Here is a 22,802-nt window from a genome sequence, read left to right as displayed (position 1 = left end):
ATACTTGTCTATACTTATTCCTGTTACTTCCTCACATCTTACTTCTCCAATCTGGCTTTCATCTCCATCTCTCCAACAAAACTGCCTTAGCCAAGATTGCTTTGTCAACTTGCTTGTTTCTTTCTCTGAGCCCTTCTCAGGCCTTATTTTGTCTTCTCGAAGTGTTCTTACAGTATCCTTTTCCTCGGCATGTGATACAGGGATGTCCTAATTTGCTTCCCCGGCTGCTCCATCTTCATCTCCTGCCCATCAGTGATTCACCTTCTCCTGAGGACTTCAAAGCCATATTACCAGTCCCCATATTTCCCATAACATATGATCTTGCTCTAATGGGGTAATAACATAAAAGAATATGTGTGTGCATGTGTGTACATGTATACAGAAGTATGCACATCTAAGAAATAAGAAAATAAAGAAGTATGGGAAATAATGAGTAACACTAGTTAAGCAAAAAGTATGAAATTAGGTGTCAAGATGTATGTACACAGAATTTATTTAAGTAAGAGATGTTATAAGAAAAGTTAGGTTATCACACAAGTTTGGTAAAATTTCATATTATGTGTAGCCAGGAGGAATTGTTACATGTTAACCCCGAGAATTCAGGAGGCATGTATCATCAGCAAACTGCTGGGGTATAAACACAGGATGAAAGTGAAGAGAGTGTTTGAAGCTGAAGTTCATACTCAGTGGAAGTGCCATCGTGGAGGGGCTCTACGGAAAACTGCCCAGTGTGTGTCCTTGCGAGAACTGCTACACCGAATGAGAGAAATGGCCGGGCTGGCATTTAATAGGAGAAGCGCAAGACACTCCCCCCACCATAAAATGTCCTGATTTCTGCATGACATTCAAAAGCCTTATCAGGCATTCACCTGTTTGTAACTGTTTAAGCCCAACACCTAACTACATAGTCATATAAACACTAAGTATGCTTCGTACAGTTGTTATAACAATGACTGTTTTAAGGATGCACCCACCATGCATTTCAAGAGACACTATCCTTTGTTTTGTTCCTAACATCACCGGGAGTCGCTCCGCGGTCTGAAGAATCACGTGACTATACTGCCCAGCCTCTCTTAGAGATGGGTCACCAATATGACAAATCTCGGTTTGTTAGCATCTGCAGCTGTCATATTTGTGGTAGTTCTCTGAATAGATGCCTACTGACTACTTCATTATATCTTGAAGCACAGATGTACACAAACATTTGGATATTAGAATATATGCTAGTTTTTCATAAATCACTTTCCTTTGCCTCTTTTATATTAGGACATCTTACAGCTTTTTAAAATCATGTATTTATGTAAGTTGCACTGGTAATAAGTCTCACTCCATGTTAATAAAGGGGACACTGCAAAATATTTCTTATAATAGCATGGAATAGAAGATCACTGGATTGAATTCTTGGAAGGACGAGAGTGAGGGGAACCAACAGCACTGCTGGAGATCAACGAGTACAGCTGGAAGCCTGGCTAGTAACAAACAGTGGAGGTGCTATTCCTTGTTCTTCTGGTCACAAGTCCCTGACTGATGCTAATTAACATCATAAGGACAAAACCCATGTGCAAATAAGGAATATTTAGCAGTACCAGTACATATGGTCAGAGTTATTTTCCCCCTCAGTGAATGGTCTAATGGAAAATGGAAAATGCAAGTAAAAATAGTGAAATAAATAGTTTTCTAGGTAACATTTTAAACTAGTCAAGGAGAAAAGGAGAAAGACAGCAGGGAGAAGAGACTTGTTAGAAATCCACAAATTTCCTTTCTGTCTACAACAGCAATGCCAATCTCTGCCATGTGCAAATAACTGGAAGATATTCCCTATTTTGACAAAATGTGAATAATTGAAAGAATGTTATTAGCCTGCTTATAGCGTATTCAATTCTGAGGATAAACACATTTTCAGAGACAACTAGGGAGGGCTATTTCATTGTCCCACAAGAGAAACCAGAGATGATTGTATTTAATTAATTAATTAATTAATTAATTTCAAGATACATTATCTAAACCCAGAAACGTTGCATATAGAAGATGTAATCACACGCACACTTAAGATTGCATTAATAGGTGGACCTCATGAATTATTTTGTTTGATAAACAAACGTTTATTGAGTGCCTGCTATGTGCCAGGGCATCGTGCTGCATTGTTTTGAAAATATAAAGATTAAAGAAGACATAATCTTCGCAAACAAGGAGCATAGAATATTGGGAGAGAGAGATGAGTAAGCAAGCAACTCTGTGACAGTATGAAAAGGCCCACAAAGGGGGTAAATGCAGGCTGCTATAAAGGGACAAAGGTGAAATGCTTAGCTCAGAGTGAGAGCTGATTGCCTGGGAAGACCCTCCAGGGGACAATGGTAACCTGAAAGTTGAAATTGAACTGAAAGTCCATTGGAAGGATATTGAGAAAGGTGGCAGTTTTGAATAATATGGAGTTAGCAAACATCTCTAACAGTGGGGCAAAGATTGCTGCAGATTTGGAAAAGAAAAGACAGGTGGATTCAGGGCAAAGACAGTGTGGCTTTGTAACAATTCAGAGCAGAAAGATAAGCCTGGGGGAGAAAACTATGCTCACATCACTTAGTGTCTTTTACTTGATGCTGATAAGCCTGGATTTCATACTGAAAGACAGGAGGAGGGACAATGGACAAAATAAATGAACGCGATAATTTCAGACGGCTACTTACACACGCGTAGCCACATGTACAAAAGCATATTTGTAAACAAGCCAGTAAATTTTCAAAAAGGCACATTTCAGAGCTCAAAAAGAAAAGCATGTGAAAGCTTTTAAACATAATGTCATAAATCTGAAGGGTTTTATTTATGGGCCAAATGTGTTTTTTCAATTGCTGGCATTTATTAGATTGCCTGTTGATTTAGTGTTTACAGTTTCAGTGTTATAATTATTTTATGCAGTGACAAATATAAACTATTACTTAAAAAGTGACTAATACAAAAGCTTCTGCCTAATTTTTAACTAGAAGCTATACAACTACAATATTTAAATTGGTAATAATAGACTTCCCATTTTATTAAACTGAAAGGAAATCAACACACACTATAGACTTCTAATAATTCACCTATAATAAATGACCAATAATGATTTAGAAAATAAGACAAATTCAGAAAAAGGTCCATCTTTATCAAATAAAATTTAAACAACTAGCAAACATTTCTTATCTAGTCGTTTTCACGCTTAATACCATATAATGGCATTGTTAGTTATTACATGACAATGTTACCATTACGAGCAAATATTTAATCTTTAGGTACCCTACTTCTCTTAAAAGTAAGATGTATGCAGAATAGTATGCTCTAATTCTATTGAGTTGCTTTGAGACTGTCTGAAACCCTGAATATACTGCTTCATTAAGGTTTTGCCCTTGAAAAATCAATGACATTTTATCATCAATTAACAGGAATGGCAACATACATGTTTCCATTATTTTGGTTCTCCTAAATGTCTTCCCTATTCTGCAAGCCCTCTGTCCATGCTCACTTCCACTGGTCAGGTATATTTCATAAATCATATGGGGAAGCATATGTTATTGCGGTGCATTAGACAAAATGTATATCAGTACCAATTATCATTGGTCAGTGCAGGGGTCTTCTATGCATCTGGCTTTTGACTCATATCACAGTGAATTCTTTTCTAGTAATTGAAAATGATGAATGATTTTACCATCTCAAATGTATGAGAAAAATACAAAACAGAAAAAGTTCCAACTCTCCTTAGACTGTATTAGTCAAAACATACAAAAAACCAGTGATCCGGTAGGTACTTTTGGATAGAGAAATGCTACCTTTAAAGCTATGAAAATACACAAAATTATATGAAAGGCTAAAACTACAAAGAATAATTCTTTACTAACAATTATTTAGGATTCTACTACGTGGCATAAATTTATTAAAATCTGTAACTACATTTGTTCACAAGATGGCCCCAAGTGCATAGAAAACATAAATTCCTATAACTTATTTTATAAAGCTTTTAAACAAGAAAACTACAGTAGTCTTCATAATTACAATGGGAGATAACTGAAGAGTTTATTCCAGTGTATATTCCTGGATCATTTGGTTGGCCAATGTTAAGATCCCCGTGTGGTATTTATATACTGTTGCCATATAACAGGGAGATAATTCAGCATGAACCAACCATTGGTAAAGGAAGAGCTAGAAAAGTCAACCTCAAAGCACATAATCAAATTGGTCAAAAGTACTACTTAATCATTTTATGAATATGCATTGAAGCACATTTAATTATTCTTAGCAAGATACTTATGTAAAGGTCTCCCATCTAGTTTCTCATAATCTTTATGACTTTCACAAAAACCTTAGTCATCTTTTCAAACATAACTTTATTTTATTCATGCCAACTTTAGGAGCATTGATCTTCCCCTAGTTTATAAAGCAGGTGGTGGCCAAGAGCTGAAGTAAGGGCTTGTGGTTATGTGTTTTTCCATAGCAAGCCAAGAAAACACTCAAGCTGACTCTCATTCTGCCCAGAACTAAGTACACTTGATGATACACAGGTGGATGTTCTTAGTATACGCTCTACAAGGTCAAATTAAAATATGTTCAGGGTTATAAATTAGGAGATTACTTAGCAATTGGCCCAAAAAGCCTACTGCAGAGAGAAATTATTCAGATTGAAATAGTCAACTAAATAATGGCAGAAATGGGGACAAGTTAATAAAGAAAAACACCCCAACAACACTCTATTAAGCCCTTTCTCTTACAAGGCATCATTCAGTGCTTTTCAGATGGTTGACTTAAGTATGCTATTGAATATTTATTGCCAAAAGCAAGCAAAATGATAGAAAAATATAAAAAGAAGACAAGCAACAATACAATCCTCTCACATTTTTACCTTCTTGGTTTCCTTAAAAATCTTTTTAAATCCATATGATCAATTTTTCTATTCAAATGGATGTACTTGTGTGTATATATGTACCTTCTGTTGGGAATCACTTATTTTTGTTTTGCTCATTTCATTAAGTATCAAATTATCTCTCAGACTTGTTACCTCTTTAATTATTAATAATAAATATCTATTAAGTATATTAGATTCAAGCAGTAACATAATTTCAAGAAAATAACCTTCTTATCAATAAAATTTCATTTACATATGCATCATGGTAAGCAAACACAAGACAAAGCCTCCAAGAAACAAAGAAACAAAGAGCCTATAGACCGAATCACCAAAATGTTTGGACAATAATGTCCAATTGCATCAGCTCTGCATATACTAAGGTTTCAAAGTCTTTGAACATATTGGGAAGAAGGTCACTGAACTGATTTATTCTGCATGTGCACAGCTTAAGTACTATAATAATGAAATCACTTTCACTTGGAAGAAAATTGTCCAGTGTTGCCAACGGCCATGTTAATAAGGCTTCCTACCTAATGTGATTGATAGAAGCTTCCAGCTCAAATGCTATTAATTTATTTAGTAATTCTAAACTCACAAGTGAAAGAAGAAGGGATACTTTCTAAAGAAACATAGATAATTCAGGTCTATTGTTACTCTTCATAACAATGGAGCTTTTAGTTCTATTCTCTAATTTACTGTCACTTTATCACTTTTATCTTCCACTTTAAGTCTGTTTCTTTATTGGATTATCTATTCAGCTGATAATTCATTTAGACTTTTGAAGTTCTATGCCATAAAAATTCCATTTAACTGCTTCCTAAATAGTGGCTAATCTGCACAAATTTTAAATTTGACCTTAATGGAACAGCTTATTCCTGAAGTTATTAGGACATTGGAAAACAGATCATGTCCTTAAAAGTACACTTATTTTAAAGGTTTTTGAATCATTCACAAAATGAATTTTGTACAGAGAGATATGTGCAAAGTGTCTCCTTTTACAATAAAATGCAGTGTCATTTTCCCATTTGAATCCCTTCCGCGCAGTTCAGAATTTCATTCAAGCATCAGATGAGGTGTCAAAGTGCTTTGTTAACAAACTTATTTCCCAGATGTGGATAGAACAGGGACAGAAGGCTCAAATGCTCTAACATACCTAACAATTCAATTACAGTTATCTTATGGTGCCATCACATATTTTTCTTCAACAATCAAACAACCTCAGCTGGAAACCTCTAGCAATAACATAAATAAAGGACCATCTGGCTAGAATAATTAAGGAAGGCTGGAAATAAAACATTAATTAGTGCAGTATTTCAAACGACCTTCAGAGGCCTTATTATGAAATTATATCCAAACAGGTAATCATTTATTTCATGTTGCTGTTAAATTTAACTAGGCATGAATAAATATAAATACCAATTTTTAAATCTTTCAGTGAGGACTATTGCCTTAAAATGATGATGAAATTACATTTCATTTAAATTCAAGCAACAAATAAACAAGTGGAAAAAATGACACTTTAAACTTAAAAAATTAACATAACTCTAATTTCATAGAATTTTAACATCGAAAGGACCTTTGGAGAGCATAAGACCTCCTGAATTTACAGATGAAGAAACTAACACAAGCTCTAAGGGATTAAATGATCTTCCCAAGGTCACGTACCTAAAGAAAAGTAGAGACTAGAGGCAAACACAGACCTGATCCTCATTCTAGAAATACTCTTTACACTGACTATGAGCACCTACACATAAATATTCGACACCAAGTGTGTTGGTTGTTACTTTGCCACTGCACTGAATTAAAACAGTATTTCACAAAATGCCGCTAATGTACACAATTACAGGCCACGCAATGAGACACCTAAAGTGATAAACTACCCTGAAACAGTCTGTGCCAGACATGACTTGCTATCTGTCAGTGGACGAAATTATTGTTTTAAGGTAGTTTATTACAATTTCATCCTAATGGAATGCATCAGATGTGTGTGTGTGTGTGTGTGTGTGTATCACTTCCAGGCCATGGTTTTTAAGAAGGAAGTGTACCTCCTCCGGTCTATTTACCATTCTGTGCACTGGAATACCTCGGGAATGACGGAGCCACAGATGAAAGGCAAAGGACTCACTCGATGGGAGAAAGCAGCTTCTTGGAGAGAACAGATACATTAAACCGGTCCATAAAAGAGAAATAAGTTCCTTTGGTTACTAAAATTAGCCCTATTACATTATTCAACTAATCAAGGGTCCAACACAGACCTGATGGACATTAATTTTCACACAACAGCGACCGTTATTACAAAATACCAAAGCATCATTTTAAAGGAAGATTAGGAAAAAATAAAGGAACATTAGAAAAGAATTACACCTACTTCTTAAAATCAGTATAAATTTAAGTCCCTTTCAATAAACATAAGTTATTTTTTTATACAAATCTCCCATAACTTCTGATATGCCCTCAGCTTAAGTGCATATATAATGTAAATTTTAAAAATCTGCAAAAACAAGGAGATAACGGACTGGAGCATAGTACAGACAGAGACTGTGGGATCTGAAGGCAGAGATTTGGTTTCAAGTACCAATTTTGCCTTGAGATGCCACGGACTAAAACATGTCCATGTTCATCTTCACCATCTTCGCTCTTCAGCTTTCTATTTCAAACACAATTGAGATGGGGCAGCGGGAAATAAGTAGGGCTTCTAGAAGAGTTCAATAACAACTCCACGCAAAATCTACCCTAAATCACTGCCAGAGACAAATAGAAGAAATAAAACCACTAGATTAACATTCAGAGTATGTTTCTAATGTCTGCTGTTGTCAAAGCTCCCAGCAGGCAAACGATGGGTCCACACAATATGACGCAGAACTTTTCATCTTAATGTTTATGGAGAAAACCCGGTTTGGTTAAATGCCAAAATTCTTAGCAAATTCTGTGGTGCTTGTATGTGCACTTAAAAGGGAAATCTCTGAAACAATATATATGAAACTAATAAAATTAGAAACCATTAGGAATGAAGTGGGAACTGTGTAGGATGAAGAACAAAGGAGAAAGGAAAATTTTCAGTTTCGTGTTTTTGCTGACTTTCTTCAAGAGGGACAGTGTATTTAAATTGAAAGAATGCAGGGGCGCATGGGAGGCTCAGTCATTAAGCATCTGCCTTCCGTTCAGGTCATGATACCAGGATCCTGGGATCGAATCCTGCATCGAGTCCTGCTTCCGGATCCCTGCTCAGCAGGAAGCCTGATTCTCCTCCTCCCACTCCCCTCTGTTTGTATTCCCTCTCTCGCTGTCTCTCTCTCTGTCAAATAAAAAAAAAATCTTTAAATAAATAAACAAACAAACAATAAATCGAAAGAATGCCTTTTTTTTAGTCTCATGAGCAAGTCATGGGTTTAAATACAGACCCTAATAGTTTTTTTCATTTATTTCATAAAATTTCACTTAAGTGTGTATGGACTAGATAAGCCAGATATATACTCTCCTATTGTTGAACACAGAAAAACACAGTAAGTGATGAAAGTCTTATTATGTGTATTTCAGAGTCTCTTAAAAGAATAAACTATTCAGCCTGTCCATTAGGCTTGAGTGATGAGACAAAGTCTTGGTATCTCAGATAATGTCCCTGACTGTATGTTCTCTAAACTCAACTGAGAAATAATGTCAGAAGTGGTAATACCTGATTCTTCTTGAAAATGACTATTTCAGAGCTGTGAGTGCTTCACTAGAAATTTTAGATGAAATACAAGATACTTGAAATGATTTTAGGAATAAGCCTACTAGAACAAAGGAGGTTTCCTCAAATAATCATGCACGACAAATGCAGGAATAATATTTATAGCCAGAACTTATTTTTGGTTAATAACATGCCGAGTATGTTGTTCTCAGCACCTTACACATAGTTTTCAAAGCACCATGAAATCCCTAGTAGGGTACCAGATGAAGAGAGGCATTGAGATGTTGTAATAGTTAACATTTATTTAACATATATCTTGGACTAAATCTTACATTTACTCATTTTTTAAAAATTCTCACAAAACCGTGAAATAGATGCTACCCAAATTTCCATTTAATAGCTATCAAATCTTGACAGTAGTAAATGATTAAACAAGAATATGAATCCAGGTCTGTCTGCCTCCAAGTCTGTATACTACATGATCCAAGTATTTAGGTTTTGGAATGAGGCCTGAATAAGAAACTTATTAGCTGTATGACCTTGAGCAAGTTACTTCCTCTAGGAGACTCATTTTCTCCGTGTGTAGAAATGAATTTAAAATGCCTGCATTCGGGGTGCCTGGGTGGCTCAGTTAGTTAAGTGTCTGACTCTTTTTGGTTTTTGTCTCAGGTCATGATCTCGAGTCATGGGACTGAGCCTCATGACAGGCTCCAAGCTTAGTGTGGAGTCTGCTTGTCTCTCTCCTTCGGCTCCTTCCCCTAGCTCTCTCCCTTGAATAAATAAATAAAATCTTAAAAAAATTAACTTAAATGTCTATATACAATATTGTTGTGGAGATTAAATGTGAGAATACAGTAGTGTTTCATGTAGTGGTTGGCTCACAGTTATTATATTTAGTTAAGGTGTCATTGGTTTTTGTCATGAAGGAATCCAACAATAGACTGATCATAAAAAACAAAGGAATTTATTTCTGTATCACAAAACAATCCTAATGTTATTGATTCAGACTACCAGAGCAGCTCTGTTCCTCATGATAATTCAGCTACCAGCTTCCTTGCAAGTCACTGGTCTTTTCAAACTTTTTTGTGTCAAGACTCTTTTTCCTCTTAAAAGCTGTAGTGGATCCCAAAGAGCTTTTGTTTTTGTAAATTATTGCTCTCAAAATTCACTACATTAGAAATAAAAATTGAACATTTGAAAAATCGTTTTGATTTACAACAGCAACAATTCATTTTTTAAAAAAATTTAACAACTAAAAATTTGTGAGAAGTATGGCATTGTTTATGTTCACAAATCTCTTTATCTAGCTTAATAAAGGATGATCAAATTCTCATATATGCTTCTGCTTTCACTGTGTTATGACACATGTTTGAGTTGAAATACATAAAGAAAATCCGTATGCACATACATATGTAGCTGGAAAGAGGAGCAAGCATATTATTTATTTTTATTAAACAGAAGACATTGTATCTGGCTTTTTTTTTTAATCTTGAAAATCTTTTAAAAAATCTTTTATTTTTTAAAATCTGAAGGAAAATCTGAAGGATAACTTACACACTGTAAAATTCACCTTTTAAATTACAGTTTTATGAATTTTGTTATATATATAAAATTGTGTAACCACCACTATAATCAAGAAGTAAAACAATATATCACATCAAGATATTCTTTCATGGCCCTTTTTAAGCTAATCCCTCCTACAATGAGCCCTTGCTAACCACTGACCCATTTTTTCCCTATAATTTTGTGCTTTCCAAATCCCATACAAATGGAATAAAATAGGACCTTTTGAGTTTATTGTTTCACTTTTTTCACTCAGCATAATGTATTTTAGATTCAACCAGGCTGTTCTCCAAGGTTTTTTTGTTTTGTTTTGTTTTAGTTTGTTTTTCCCTCAGTACCAAGTAGCATTCCATTATGTGGGTATACCACACTTTGTTCATTTAACAGGTGATAGACTTTGGGATTACTTCCAAGTTTTCATGTTTATTAATAAAGCTACTATAAATGTTCATATATGAATTCTGTGTACACATAAGTTCTTAATTCTTTGGGGTAAGTATGAATGAATGGGACTGTTATGACAGATGGTGTGTATTTGTTTAACTACATAAAAATTTGCCTGCTTTTCCAAAGTGACCATATGACTATGCATTTCCAAATCAGTGTTTGGGAGTTCAGGTGTTATGCATCCTTTCTGCTAATGTAAGACTTTTCTTTTTGTTTTTTAGTGTGTGTGTGGTAGTACTAGTAATACAGTAATAGTAGCAGTAGCAGTAGTAGTAGTAGTAGTAATAGCAGCAGCAGTAGTGGTATCACGTTGCTGTTTTAATTTACGCTAAGACAAATGATAGCGAAAATCTTTTCAAGTGCATTCATGCTTCTTCTTTGTTGAAATGTATGTTCAAATCTTTTGCATATTTTAAAAATTGTATTTTTTGTTTTCTTGTCTTTTGAGAATTTGTCATACATTTTAGATCTAAGTTCTTGGTCAGATATGTGCTTTGCAACGATTTTCTCCCAGTCTATGGTTTGTTTTTCATATTCATTCAGTAAGTCCGATCTACCAGTGTTTCCTTCCATAGGTCTTAATTTTGATATATCTAAAAAATCTTTGCCTAACATAGGCCACAAAGATTTTTCCATGTTTTCTTTTAGGTATTTTATGATTTTAGGTTTTAAATTTGAGTTTATAATCAACTTTGAGTTAATTTTTTATGTATTAATGTGAGGTTTATTTATTTTTTTACATATTGATATCCAGTAGTTCCAACACCATTTGATAAAGGAAGGGTCTATATATGATCTATTGAAATACATTTTAATCTTGGCTGACACCGATTAACTACATATTTTCGTATATTTTCATTCCATTGATCTATACATCTACCTTCTCACCAATGCTGCCCTGTCTTGATTACTACAGTTTTCTTTTCCTTTTTAAAAACATTTTTAAATTTAAATTCAATTAGCCAACATATAGTACATCATTAGTTTCAGATGTAGTGTTCAATAATTTTAACTTGCATCTAACAGCCAGTGCTCATCAAAGAGTTTTAGAGGAGGGTTTCTCACCCTTACCATAATTGATATTTCCAGCAGGGCAATTCTTTGTTTGGAGTAAACTGTGCATTGTAAATGTTTATCAGCATCTCTAGCCTCTATCCACTCAATGCCACTAGTAGCCTCCCAGTTCTGAGAGCCAAAATGTCCCCAGACCATTGTCAAATGTTCTCGAGGTTGCAAAATGGTCCCCTGTTAAGAACAATCGCTTCCTTCATTTATATGTGGAATTTAAGAAACAAAACAGATGAACATAAGGGAAGGGAAGGAAAAATAAAGTAAGAGAAAAACAGAGAGGGTGGCAAACCATCAGAGACTCTTTACTACAGGAAACAAACTGAGGGTTGCTGAGGGGAAGTGGGAGGGGGGATGGGGTTATTGGGTGATGGGCAGTAAGAGGGGCACTTGATGCAATAAGCATTGGGTGTTATATGCAACTGATGAATCACTAACTTCTACCCCTGAAGCTAATAATACACTATATGTAACTAAATTGAATTTAAATTAAAAAATTTTTAAAAAGGAAAATCACTTCAGAATAGGCCTTGAAACTAAGTTTTATGAATTCTTCAACTTGTTTTTTTTCTCAAATTTGTTTAGGTGATTGTAATTCCTTTCCATTTCACATAAATTTTAAAATCAGCTTATTGATTTATATTAAAAATATACTGGCATTTTTATCAGGATTCTGTTAAATCTGTAGATCAATTTGAGTACTACTACAATCTTAACAATATTGACTCTTCCAAGCCATGAAAGAAGTATATTTCTCCATTTAATTAGGTCTTCTTTGATTTCTTTCATCAGCGTTTCATAAGTCTTCAGCACATATTTTGTTAAGTTTTACTTAAACATTTCATGTTTTTCGGAGATACTGTAAATGTCACTCTTATTTATTTCGATGTTTCACTGTTCAAAGGCAGTATATAGAAATACCCATACTTTAATATATTGGCTTTGTATCCTTTGTCCTGATTTTGAAAACCTTTTAGTATTATATTTCATAATGTACTTTTCCCCATTTTTTAAAGGTTTTTAGTTGTATTGGGTTATAACTGATATACAAAGAAAGTACACACATTTAATGTATACATCTTGGTGAGTCTGGACATAGGCATATGTCCATAATACCATCACCACAACCAAGGTATTAAATATATCCATATAAATATATTTAATATGTTAAATATATCCATCTCTCATAATTTACTTCTATTCTTCTGTGTGTGTGTGTGTGTGTGTGTTTTGGTAAGGACACTTGAGATCTATCCAGACCAACCCTCTTAACATATTTTGAAGTGTACAATATCACGTTTGAAAATGTAGATACTATGTTGTACGGAACATCTCTAGAAATTATTTATCTTGCATAAGAGAAATTTTATACTCTTTGAAAAACAATTCCCTGTTTTCCTCCTCTAAGCTCCTGGCAACTGTCATTCTGTTCTCTGCTTCTAGGAGTTTGACTATTTTAGATACTACATCTAAGTGGAATCATGAAATATTTGTCATTCTGTAATTGGCTTATTTCACTTAGCATAATGTCCTTTAGTTACATTCATGTTGTTGCAAATGGATTTGCATTTCCTTTTTTAAAAAGGAAATTTTTTAAAAGGAAATTTTTAAAATTTTTTAAAAGGAAATTAAAACAAAATTTTAAAGGAAATTTCCTTTAAAAAAAAGGAAATCATTTCCAGGATTTCCTTTTTTTTAAAGATGAATAATATTTAATTTTAAGTATACACAACATTTTCTTAATCCATACATCCATTGATGGATGTTGGGCTGCTCCATATATTGGCTATTATGCATAATGCTATAATGAACATGAGGGTGCAGATATCTCTTTGAAATACAGATTTCATTTCCTTCAGATATATACCAAGAAAGGGGATTGCTGATCATATGTCAGTTCTATTTTTAATTTTTTGAGGAAGTTCCATACTGTTTTTCAAAGTGGCTGCACCACTCTACATTCTCACCAACAGACTACAAGGGTTTCCATTTCTCCAACCACCCTGCTAACACCTGTTATCACTTGTCTTTCTGTTACCTATCCTAACAGGTGTGAGGTGGTATCTTACTGTGGTTTAGATTTGTGTTTTCCTAATAATTAGTGATGGTTATACCTTTTCATGTACCTGTTTGTAATTTGGATGTCTTATTTTGAAATATATTTATTCAGGACTTTTGCCCATATTTTAATCAGATTTTTTTTTTTTTTTGGTATTGAGTTATAAGACTTTCTTATATATTTTAGATACTTACGCCATATCAAATAGATGATTTGCAAATATTTCTTTCTAGTCTGTAGGTTGCCTTTTCATCTTGTTGATTGTTTCCTTTGCTGTGCAGAAACATTTCACTTTGATGTACTCTCACTTTTTTTTTCATTTTGTTGCTTGTCCTTTAGGTGTCGTATCCAGAAATTCATTGCTAAGATCAATGTCAAGGAAATTTTCCCTTATGTTTGCTTGTAGGAGTTTTGTATGTACAGGTCTTATATTCAAGTCTTAAATCCATTTTGAGCTAATTTTTGTGAGTGTTGTAAGACAGGAGTCTAGTTTCATTCTCTTTCATGTGGATGCCAATTTTTCCAACATCATTTACTAGAGAGACCATTCTTTTCACATTGTGTGTTTGGTTTCCTTGTCAAAGCTTAGTTGACCCTATGTAACATGGGTTTATTTCTGGGCTCTCTATTCAGTTGAACAAGTTTCCAAACTAAGTAAATATTAGCCGTCCTAAATTCCAACCCAGAAGACATACACAGTTCATCAAATGATATTATGATCAAGTTGTGAAATTACATTTCAAAAGGAGACTATAATATTACATGGGCACAAAAAATTTAAAAAGCTTTAGTATTCATTCTGTAATTATTTCAATAATGAATTATTTATTGTTTTCTGCTAACTTTTCAGTAGATTTTATTGCATTTTAATACATATGGTTCTTACATAGTTACTTTGGTACATTTTCTAGAACAAGGTAAAATAAGTGTTTGTTAGTACAGTTGACCCTTGAACAATACAGCTTTGACTTGTGCAGGTCCATGTATTTGTAGATTTTTTTTCATTTAATACAGTATGTAAATGTGTTTTCTCTTCCTTATGATTTTCTTTTTTTTTTTCAATTTTATTTATTTATTTGACAGAGAGAGAGAGAGCACAGGCAGGCAGAGTAGCAGGCAGAGGCAGAGAGAGAGCTGAGCAAGGGGCCCGACATAGGGCTCGATCCCAGGATCCTGGGATCATGTCCTGAGCCGAAGGCAGTTGCTTAACCAACTAAGCCACCCAGGCACCCCACATTTTCTTAATTATGTTTTCTATTCCATAGCTTACTTTATTGTAAGAAGAGTACGTAATACATAAAACTTACAAAATATGTGTTGACTATTTGTGTTATTGATAAGGCTTCCAGTCAACAGTAGACAATTAGCAGTTAAGTTTTGGGCATCAAAGATGCAAACTGAACTTCAATACTGTGTAGAGGGTTCAGTGCCCCTAACCCCTGCGTTGTTCAAGGATCAACTGTAACTGCATTTTTCTTTCTACCTTTTTAAAGCACATTTCTCACATTTCATCATATTTTTTTTCAAAGATTTTATTTATTTATTTGACAGAGATCACAAGTAGGCAAAGAGGCAGGCAGAGAGAGAGGAGGAGGCAGGCTCCCTGCTGAGCAGAGAGCCCGATGTGGGGCTCGATCCCAGGACCCTGGGATCATGACCTGGGCCGAAGGCAGAGGCTTTAACCCACTGAGCCACCCAGGTGCCCCTATCATATTTCATTGTAAGTGAGTACACTTTAAATAATGTCACTGCTGAAACTACAAAGGGGAAGTCAGTGAAGAAACAGTTCAAATTAAATTCTAAGGTCTTTAACCAAACCTAAAGTGTTGAAAATGAAAATCCTTGCCTTGTTCTTGATCTTACAGGGAAAGCATTCAGTCTTTCACCATTAATTATGATGCTAAACATGGTTTTGTTTTTGTTTGTTTGTAGATGCTCTTTATTAGGCTCAGGTAATTCCCCTTTACTCCCAAACTGCTTTTTTTCTTTTTTTAAATCATGAATGGGTGTTAGATTTTGTGAAATGTGTTCTTCCATCATATGAATATATGATATTTTTTTCTTTAGTAAATTCAAATGGTAGATTACACTGATATCCAAATGATATGCCAGGGCTGTATATCTGTAATAAATCACAGTCCGTCATGGTGCATAATTATTTTTATATTGATTAACTCAGTTGTCTAATATTACAGATTTTTCCTTTCTAAGTTCATGAGGTATGGGATTATTCTTTTCTTCTTCTTTTTTTTTTGGTAATATCTTTCTCTGGTTTTTGGTATGAGAGTAATAAAAAACTAAAATGAGCTAGGAAGTGCTCTTTCCTTTTCTATATTTGTAAAAGAGATTATGTAGAAGTTTTGTTACTTCTTTAGAAGTAAAGAACACATGCTTGTGTTTGGTTTTTACATTACATGTTAATTTAATACATTACATATTAATGTATTGTTATACATTACATGTGTAACAATGTTAATACATTACATGTTAATGTTTGGTGGAATTCTCCATTGAAACCAACTATGCCTAGAAATTACTTCTAAGGAATTAATTTTAAGGAATGATTCAAAATTATAAATTTGGGTTGCCTGGGTTGTGCAGTTGATTAAGTGTCTGACTCTGGTTTCAGCTCAAGTCATGATTCCAGGTTCCTGGGATCAAGCCCCTCATTAGGCTCCCTGCTCAGCATGGAGTCTGCTTGAGATTCTCTCTCTCCCTATCCCACTGCCCCACACTCCTGCTATCTCTCTCTCTCTTTAAAATAAATGAATAAGATCTTTTAAAAATTGAAAAATAAAATAAAATTATAAATTTGATTTATCTCATGGTTCAGGACAATTTGGAGTATCTGTTTCATCTCGGTTGAGTTTCAGTAATTTGTAATTTTTGATGAATTGGTCCATTTCATTGTAATTATTAAATTTATGGGCATAAAGCTATCCATTGTATTCCCTAAACAGCTGCAGAATCTATAGTAATAACTTCCATTTCATTTCTGATACCATTTGTGTCTCTATTTTTCCTAGATTCTCTCTTCAAGTTAGATTCTAGAGATTTATAAATACTACTTTTTTTTTAAGAATCAGCTTTAAGTTTCACTGATTTTCATTTTCCTATGTCAAGCTTCCTGGACTTCTGTTTTATCTTATTATTTGCTTCTTTTTGCCTGATTTGTGTTTATTTTTTACTCTTTTTTTCTAGTTTCTTTATGTAGGAACTTAGATTATTGATTTGAGACTCTTCTTTCTAATATAAGCATTTTAGTGCTATAAATTTCCCTCTCAGCACTGCATTGGCTACATCCCCAAATATTTTTGACTATGCTGTGTTTCTGTTTTCCTCCAATTTCCTTCAGTTCTAAAATTTTTAAACATTTTCTTTGAGACTAATGGTTATTTAGAACTTTGCTGTGTAATTTCAAATGTTTAAAGATTTTTTTTTCTTGTTTTCTTTCTGTGTTTGATTTCTAATTTCATTTCTTTATGGTCAGAATACACATTCTGTATGCTTCCTCTTAAATTTGTTAAGTTATCTTCATGGCCTAGGAGAATTTTTATCTTAGTGAATGTCCCTTGTTGAGTAAAATATTCTTACATGTTAATTTCATCTTGTAAATTGGTGGCATTATTCAAACCTTCTATATCCTTGGTGATTTTTAGTCTAAAAAGTGCTATTAGTTCCTGGGGTAAGGGACATGTACAAGTCCCCAAATATAACCACTGATTTTGTTATTTTTCCTTTTAGTTCTATCAGGTTTTGCTTCATGTAGTTTGAAGATCTGTTGTTTGGTACATACACACTTAGGATTATTAGGTCTTCCTGGTGGATTGATCCTTTAATCATTATATAATGTCCTTCTTTATCACTAGTAATTTGCTTTCAAGTCTATTTTATCAGATATTACCATACTATTGTTTTTTGATTAATGTTTGCATGACATATATATTTCCATCCTTTTACTTTCAATCTACCTAGGTAGATGAATTTGAATTTTTTTTTTTTTTGTAGGCAGTAGTTTGTGGTTTTATCCACTCTGCCAAACTCTGTCCTTTAATCTCTGTCCTTAATCAAAGTATATTTATATTAAAATAATTATTAATATGTTAGCATTTAAGTCTGCATTTTTGTGCTTATTTTCTGTTTGTTTTCATTGGTTTTCTTTCCTCTCTTTCTCTTTTCTTACTTTCCTTTAAGTTATGTGAACATATTTAAGGAATATGGCTTGACTTATTTATTGTGTTTTGAGTACATCTCTTTGTATACTCTTCATAGTGGTTGCTCTGGATATTATTACATGCACATGTGACTTAAAATAGTCCACCAGAATCTACATTTTACCAGTTACAATGAAGAGCAGAACCTCACTTCCAATTTTGACCTTTATCTTCCCCACTTTAGTGATGAGCACTGGGTATTATATGCAACTAATGCATTGTTGAACATTACATCAAAAACGAATGATGCACTATATGCTAGCTAGTTGAACATTTTATATATATATATATATATATATATATATATATATATATAGAGAGAGAGAGAGAGAGAGAGAGAGAGAGAAATATCATTGTATTCAGGGGCACCTTGTTGGCTTAGTCAGTTAAACAACTGCCTCTGGCCTAGATCCATGATCTCAGGGTCCTGGGATTGAGCCCCACATGGGGCTACCTGTTTGGCAGGGAGCCTGCTTCTCCCTCTCCCTCTGCCACTCCTCCTGCTTGTGTTCTCTTGCTCTCTCAAATAAATAAATAAATAACCTTTAAAAAAAATAAACATCATTATATTGAGTATAGACTGCACTATGATTCTATTTTCAACAATCAAAGATTTATAAATCTCATGAGTAAAAGGACAGTCTATGGTTTATATCTATATTTCTATTCTTCTTATTGATCCTCCTTCCTGATGCCCCAAATCTCAGGCCTTTTTCACTTTCTTTTAGTTTGAAGAATTTCCATTACATAACTGGTAGGTCTGTAGGACACAGATCCTTTCCGTTTTCTTTCATCTGAGAATGTCTTATTTCCCCTTCATTCCTGAAGGATGCATTGCTCCTCCAAACATAGAACTCATAGTTGAAAGCTCTTTTCTTTCATCATTTAAAAAAATACTGTGCCGGGGTGCCTGGGTGGCTCAGTTGGCTAAAACCGCTGCCTTCGGCTCAGGTCATGATCCCGGGGTCCTGGGATCGAGCCCCGCATCGGGCTCTCTGCTCAGCAGGGAGCCTGCTTCCACCTCTCTCTCTCTCTGCCTGCCTCTCTGCCTACTTGTGATCTCTGCCTGTCAAATAAATAAATAAATAAATCTTTAAAAAAAAAAATACTGTGCCACTTCTTTCAGGCTTCCATGGTTTCAGAAGTGAAATTCACTGACATACAAACTGGTGTTCTAGATGTAGCACATTAGCTCTCTCGGACTGCAATTTTCTTTGTCCTTATTTTTTTAATTTAATTATGATTATTTCTTGGTGGGAATAATTTTGGGTATATCCTGCTGGGGTTCAATCAGCTTCCTGGATCTGTAGGTGTGTGTCCTTTGCCAAGTTTAATAAGCTCTTAGCCATTATTTCTTGAAATACCATTTCAGCTCCACTCTCTTTCTCCACAACTTCTGAGACTCAGATGACAGGAATGTTGGTTCTCAAGTTCTTATCCCACAGATCCTTAGTGTTCTGTTCATTATTTTAGTCCATTTTCTCTGCTGAGTGAATTCCATTGTTCTGTCCTCAAGTTCAATAATTCTATTCTCTCATCTCCACTCTACTATGGAGTTCATTCAGGAAGGATTTAAAAAAATTTGTTACTGAATTTTTAGGTTTTATAATTTTTCTTCTTTTTTCTTAAATATAGTTTTCTGATATATAAATATATATAAAATAAAAAATATTCATCCTCTTAAGGTGTCAAAATTAGTGGTTTTAGTTTATTCACAGAGTTTTGCAATTATCATTGCTATCCAATTCCAGGATGTTTTCATCGCCTTCAAAAAATGCTCCATTCTGATTGTTAGTCACTCCCCATTCCCTGTGTCCCTAGTCTCCGAAAACCACCATTTTCTATCTCTGTAGATTACATGATTTGGACATTTCATATAAAGGGAATCATACATTATGTGACCTTCTGTGTCTGACTTCTTCCACTTAGCATGATGTTTTCAAGGTTCATCCATGTTATAGCATGTATTAATACTTCATTCTTTTTTATTACCAAATGGTATTCCATTTGTATGTATGTACCACTTTTTGTTTTTTTCATTCATCAGTTGATAGACGTTTGGGTTGTTTTATTTTTTGGCTATTGCAAATAATATTGCTAAGAACACTTGTGAACAAGTTTTGTGTGGGCATATTTTTTAATTTTTCCCGGGTATATACATGTGAAATTGCATGGTCACATGGTAATTTTATGTTTAACTTCTGAGGTGCAGCCAAACCATTTTCCAAAAAGGTTTCACAATTTTACATTCACACAGCAGTTTTTGGAAGTTCAATCGTTCCACATCCTCACCAACACCTGTTATTGTCCGTCTTGAGGATGTGAAGTGGTATCTCACTGTAGTTTTGATTTGCATTTTCCTAACCACTAATGATGTTAAGTAACTTTTTATGTACTTATTAGCCATTTATTTATCTTCTTTGGAAAAAAAATCAGTTCAAATTATTTGCTTATTTTCTGTACTTAAATTGATTTTGTTCATTATATTGAGTTGAATGAATTCTCTATATTTTGAATACAAGTCCCTATCTTGATACAAGATATCATATTTGCAAATATTTTCTCCCATTCTGCAGACTGTCTTTTTACTTTTTCAGTGATGTCTCTTGAAGTGTAAAAGTTTTTCCTTTTATGAAGTTCAATTTATTTTTCCTTTGTTGTTGTGATTTTTAAGTAATCTATGAATCCTCTACATAATTCAATGCCATAAATATCTACCCCTAGGGGCACCTGAGTGGCTCAGTTGGTTAAGTGACTGCCTTCGGCTCAGGTCATGATCCCGGGGTCATGGGATCGAGTCCCACATCGGGTTCCCTGCTCAGTGGGGAGCCTGCTTCTCCCTCTCTCTCTGCTGCTCCTCCCCCTGCTTGTGCTCTCCCTCTTGCTCTCTGTCAAGTAAATAAATAAAATCTTAAAAAAAAAAAAATCTACCCCTATGTTTTCTTCTAAGAATTTTATAGTTATAGTTTTATATTTAGATATATGATCTATTTTCAGTTAATTTTTGTACATGAGGTAGAGTGTTCAACCTCATAATTTTGCATGTGTGCAGCAAGTTATCCCAGCACCATTTGTTAAAAAGTCTATTCTTTCCTCCAATGAGTTGTCTTGGCACCCTTAGCAGAAACCAATTAGCCATAAATGTTAAGGTTTATTCTAGATTCTCAATTCTATTCCATTAATCTCTATTTCTATTTTTGTGCCAGAACCACATTGTCTTTATTGCTATAGCTTTACAATAAATTTTGAAATCAGAAATTGTGTGCCCTCTAGCTTTGTGGTTTTCAAGAGTGGTTTTGCAATCATAGATCCCTTGAATTTCCATATATATTTTAAGACCAGCTTTTTAACATCTGCAAGGAAGGCAGCTATGATTTTGATAGGAATTACATGAAATCTACATACCAGTTGGGAAGTATTGCCATCTTAACAACAGTAAGTCTTCTAATACATAAACATGAGGTATCTTTCTATTTATTTAGGGCTTCTTTAATTTCTCTCAACTACATTTTGTAGTTGTCAGGGTACAAGTCTTGAAATTATTAAATTTTTTCCCATTTTATTCTATCTTATGCTCTTATAAGTGGAATTACATTTAATTTCAGTTACAGATTATTTGTTCCTAGTGTACAGAAATACAATTGGTTTTGGTATACAGGTTTTTTTACAATTTCTATTTTTTTTGCTGAACTTTCCCACTCTTAATTTTTAAAGACAATTTGTATTTCATTGTTGAAAATTTTTATGATGGATGCTTTAAAATCCTTATTTGAAAATTCCAATATCTCACTCATCTATGTTGTTATCAGTTGATTATCTTTTCTCATATACATTGTGTTTGCTTGGTTCTTGATAAGAAGGGTAATTTTTTAAATTGCATGCTAGACATTTGTTCTATTATGATAGAAGACACTGAATTCTATTAAATATCTTATTATAGCAGACATTAACACTATTTAGTTTTAGTACTCAGATCCAGGTAAACTTTTGTAGGCTGTGGTTCTATTAGCAGTTTTTCAGAGTCTTTGTAGTCTTATTTTGGTCTGTATGATATATTTGGTGTTTCTGGGGCTCCCAGTTAGCTAGTAACTTCTAGCATTATCTGAGGGGGTAGAAGGGATTTCCCAGGCCTGCCCTAGGCTACCTCTGTGGGATAAGAACATGGTGAGATCCCTGTGTCGGTGTCTCTAGGCTGCCTCTATGTCTCTGGCATGAGGGAGGAGAGTCTTAAACCCTAGAGGACAAAGAGGCTTCTAGGACTGGTCTCTTTGTTATGAATGGGTCCCTTCTGCTGTTCACCTGCTCACACCAAATATGGTTTTAAAATTTTATTGAAATAGAAAACACAGAGAAGTCTATAAATCATAAGTACATAGCTTAATTGTCTTTCAAAAGTTTGACATATCTGTATAAAGAGGAGCCAGAATAGGAAATATTATTATTAGCAGCACCCTTGAAGGCCTCCTTATACCTTCTGTAAATACTACCCCTTAGATGGGTGAGTACTAACTTGAAACAACATACTGGTTAGTTCTGCATGTTTTTAAACTTTAAATAAACTGAATCAGACAGTATTTATTCTTATGTTTCTGGTCTTTTTCTTCCCCTAAGGTAGTCATTATGCTTGTGAGATTCATCTATATTATTACATGAAATTGTAGAAGCTCACTCATTTTCTTTCCTGTGTGTGCCACTGAGGGTATATACCACTATTAACTTTTAAAAAATTCCAACTGTTGATGAGTATTTGGGTATACCAGGGTCTAGTTACTACTAATAATGCTATTATGAACATTTTTGCATGTGTTTTTATTAAACTATAGGGTACCTAGGAATAGAACATATCAGTCATATGCATATGATTAACTTTAATGGACATTGCTAAACAGTTATCTAAAGGAGTTGTACCAA

The 22,802-nt window shown here is 34.1% G+C and overlaps 1 protein-coding gene across 4 annotated transcripts in view; it reads right to left on the bottom strand.

The window, feature by feature from the left end:
* ATRNL1 (attractin like 1) overlaps nucleotides 1–22,802 on the bottom strand; it is an 817,982-nt gene that overhangs the window by 317,034 nt on the left and 478,146 nt on the right. The window contains exon 27 of one of the 4 annotated variants that reach the window (XM_047702612.1): nucleotides 7,594–7,611. The exons of the other annotated variants lie outside the window; for them this stretch is intronic. Coding sequence (XP_047558568.1) covers nucleotides 7,609–7,611 — 3 coding nt within the window. The 3' untranslated portion in view covers nucleotides 7,594–7,608. Of the gene's footprint in view, nucleotides 1–7,593; nucleotides 7,612–22,802 lie in introns of those variants that run through there. 4 annotated transcript variants of the gene reach the window in all.

This window comes from Lutra lutra, chromosome 14 (assembly GCF_902655055.1).
Source record: "Lutra lutra chromosome 14, mLutLut1.2, whole genome shotgun sequence".
In the NCBI taxonomy this organism is placed as follows: Eukaryota; Metazoa; Chordata; class Mammalia; order Carnivora; family Mustelidae; genus Lutra; species Lutra lutra.
The sequence above is the reverse complement of the archived record's forward strand: the minus strand, read 5'-3'. Positions and strand labels throughout refer to the sequence as shown.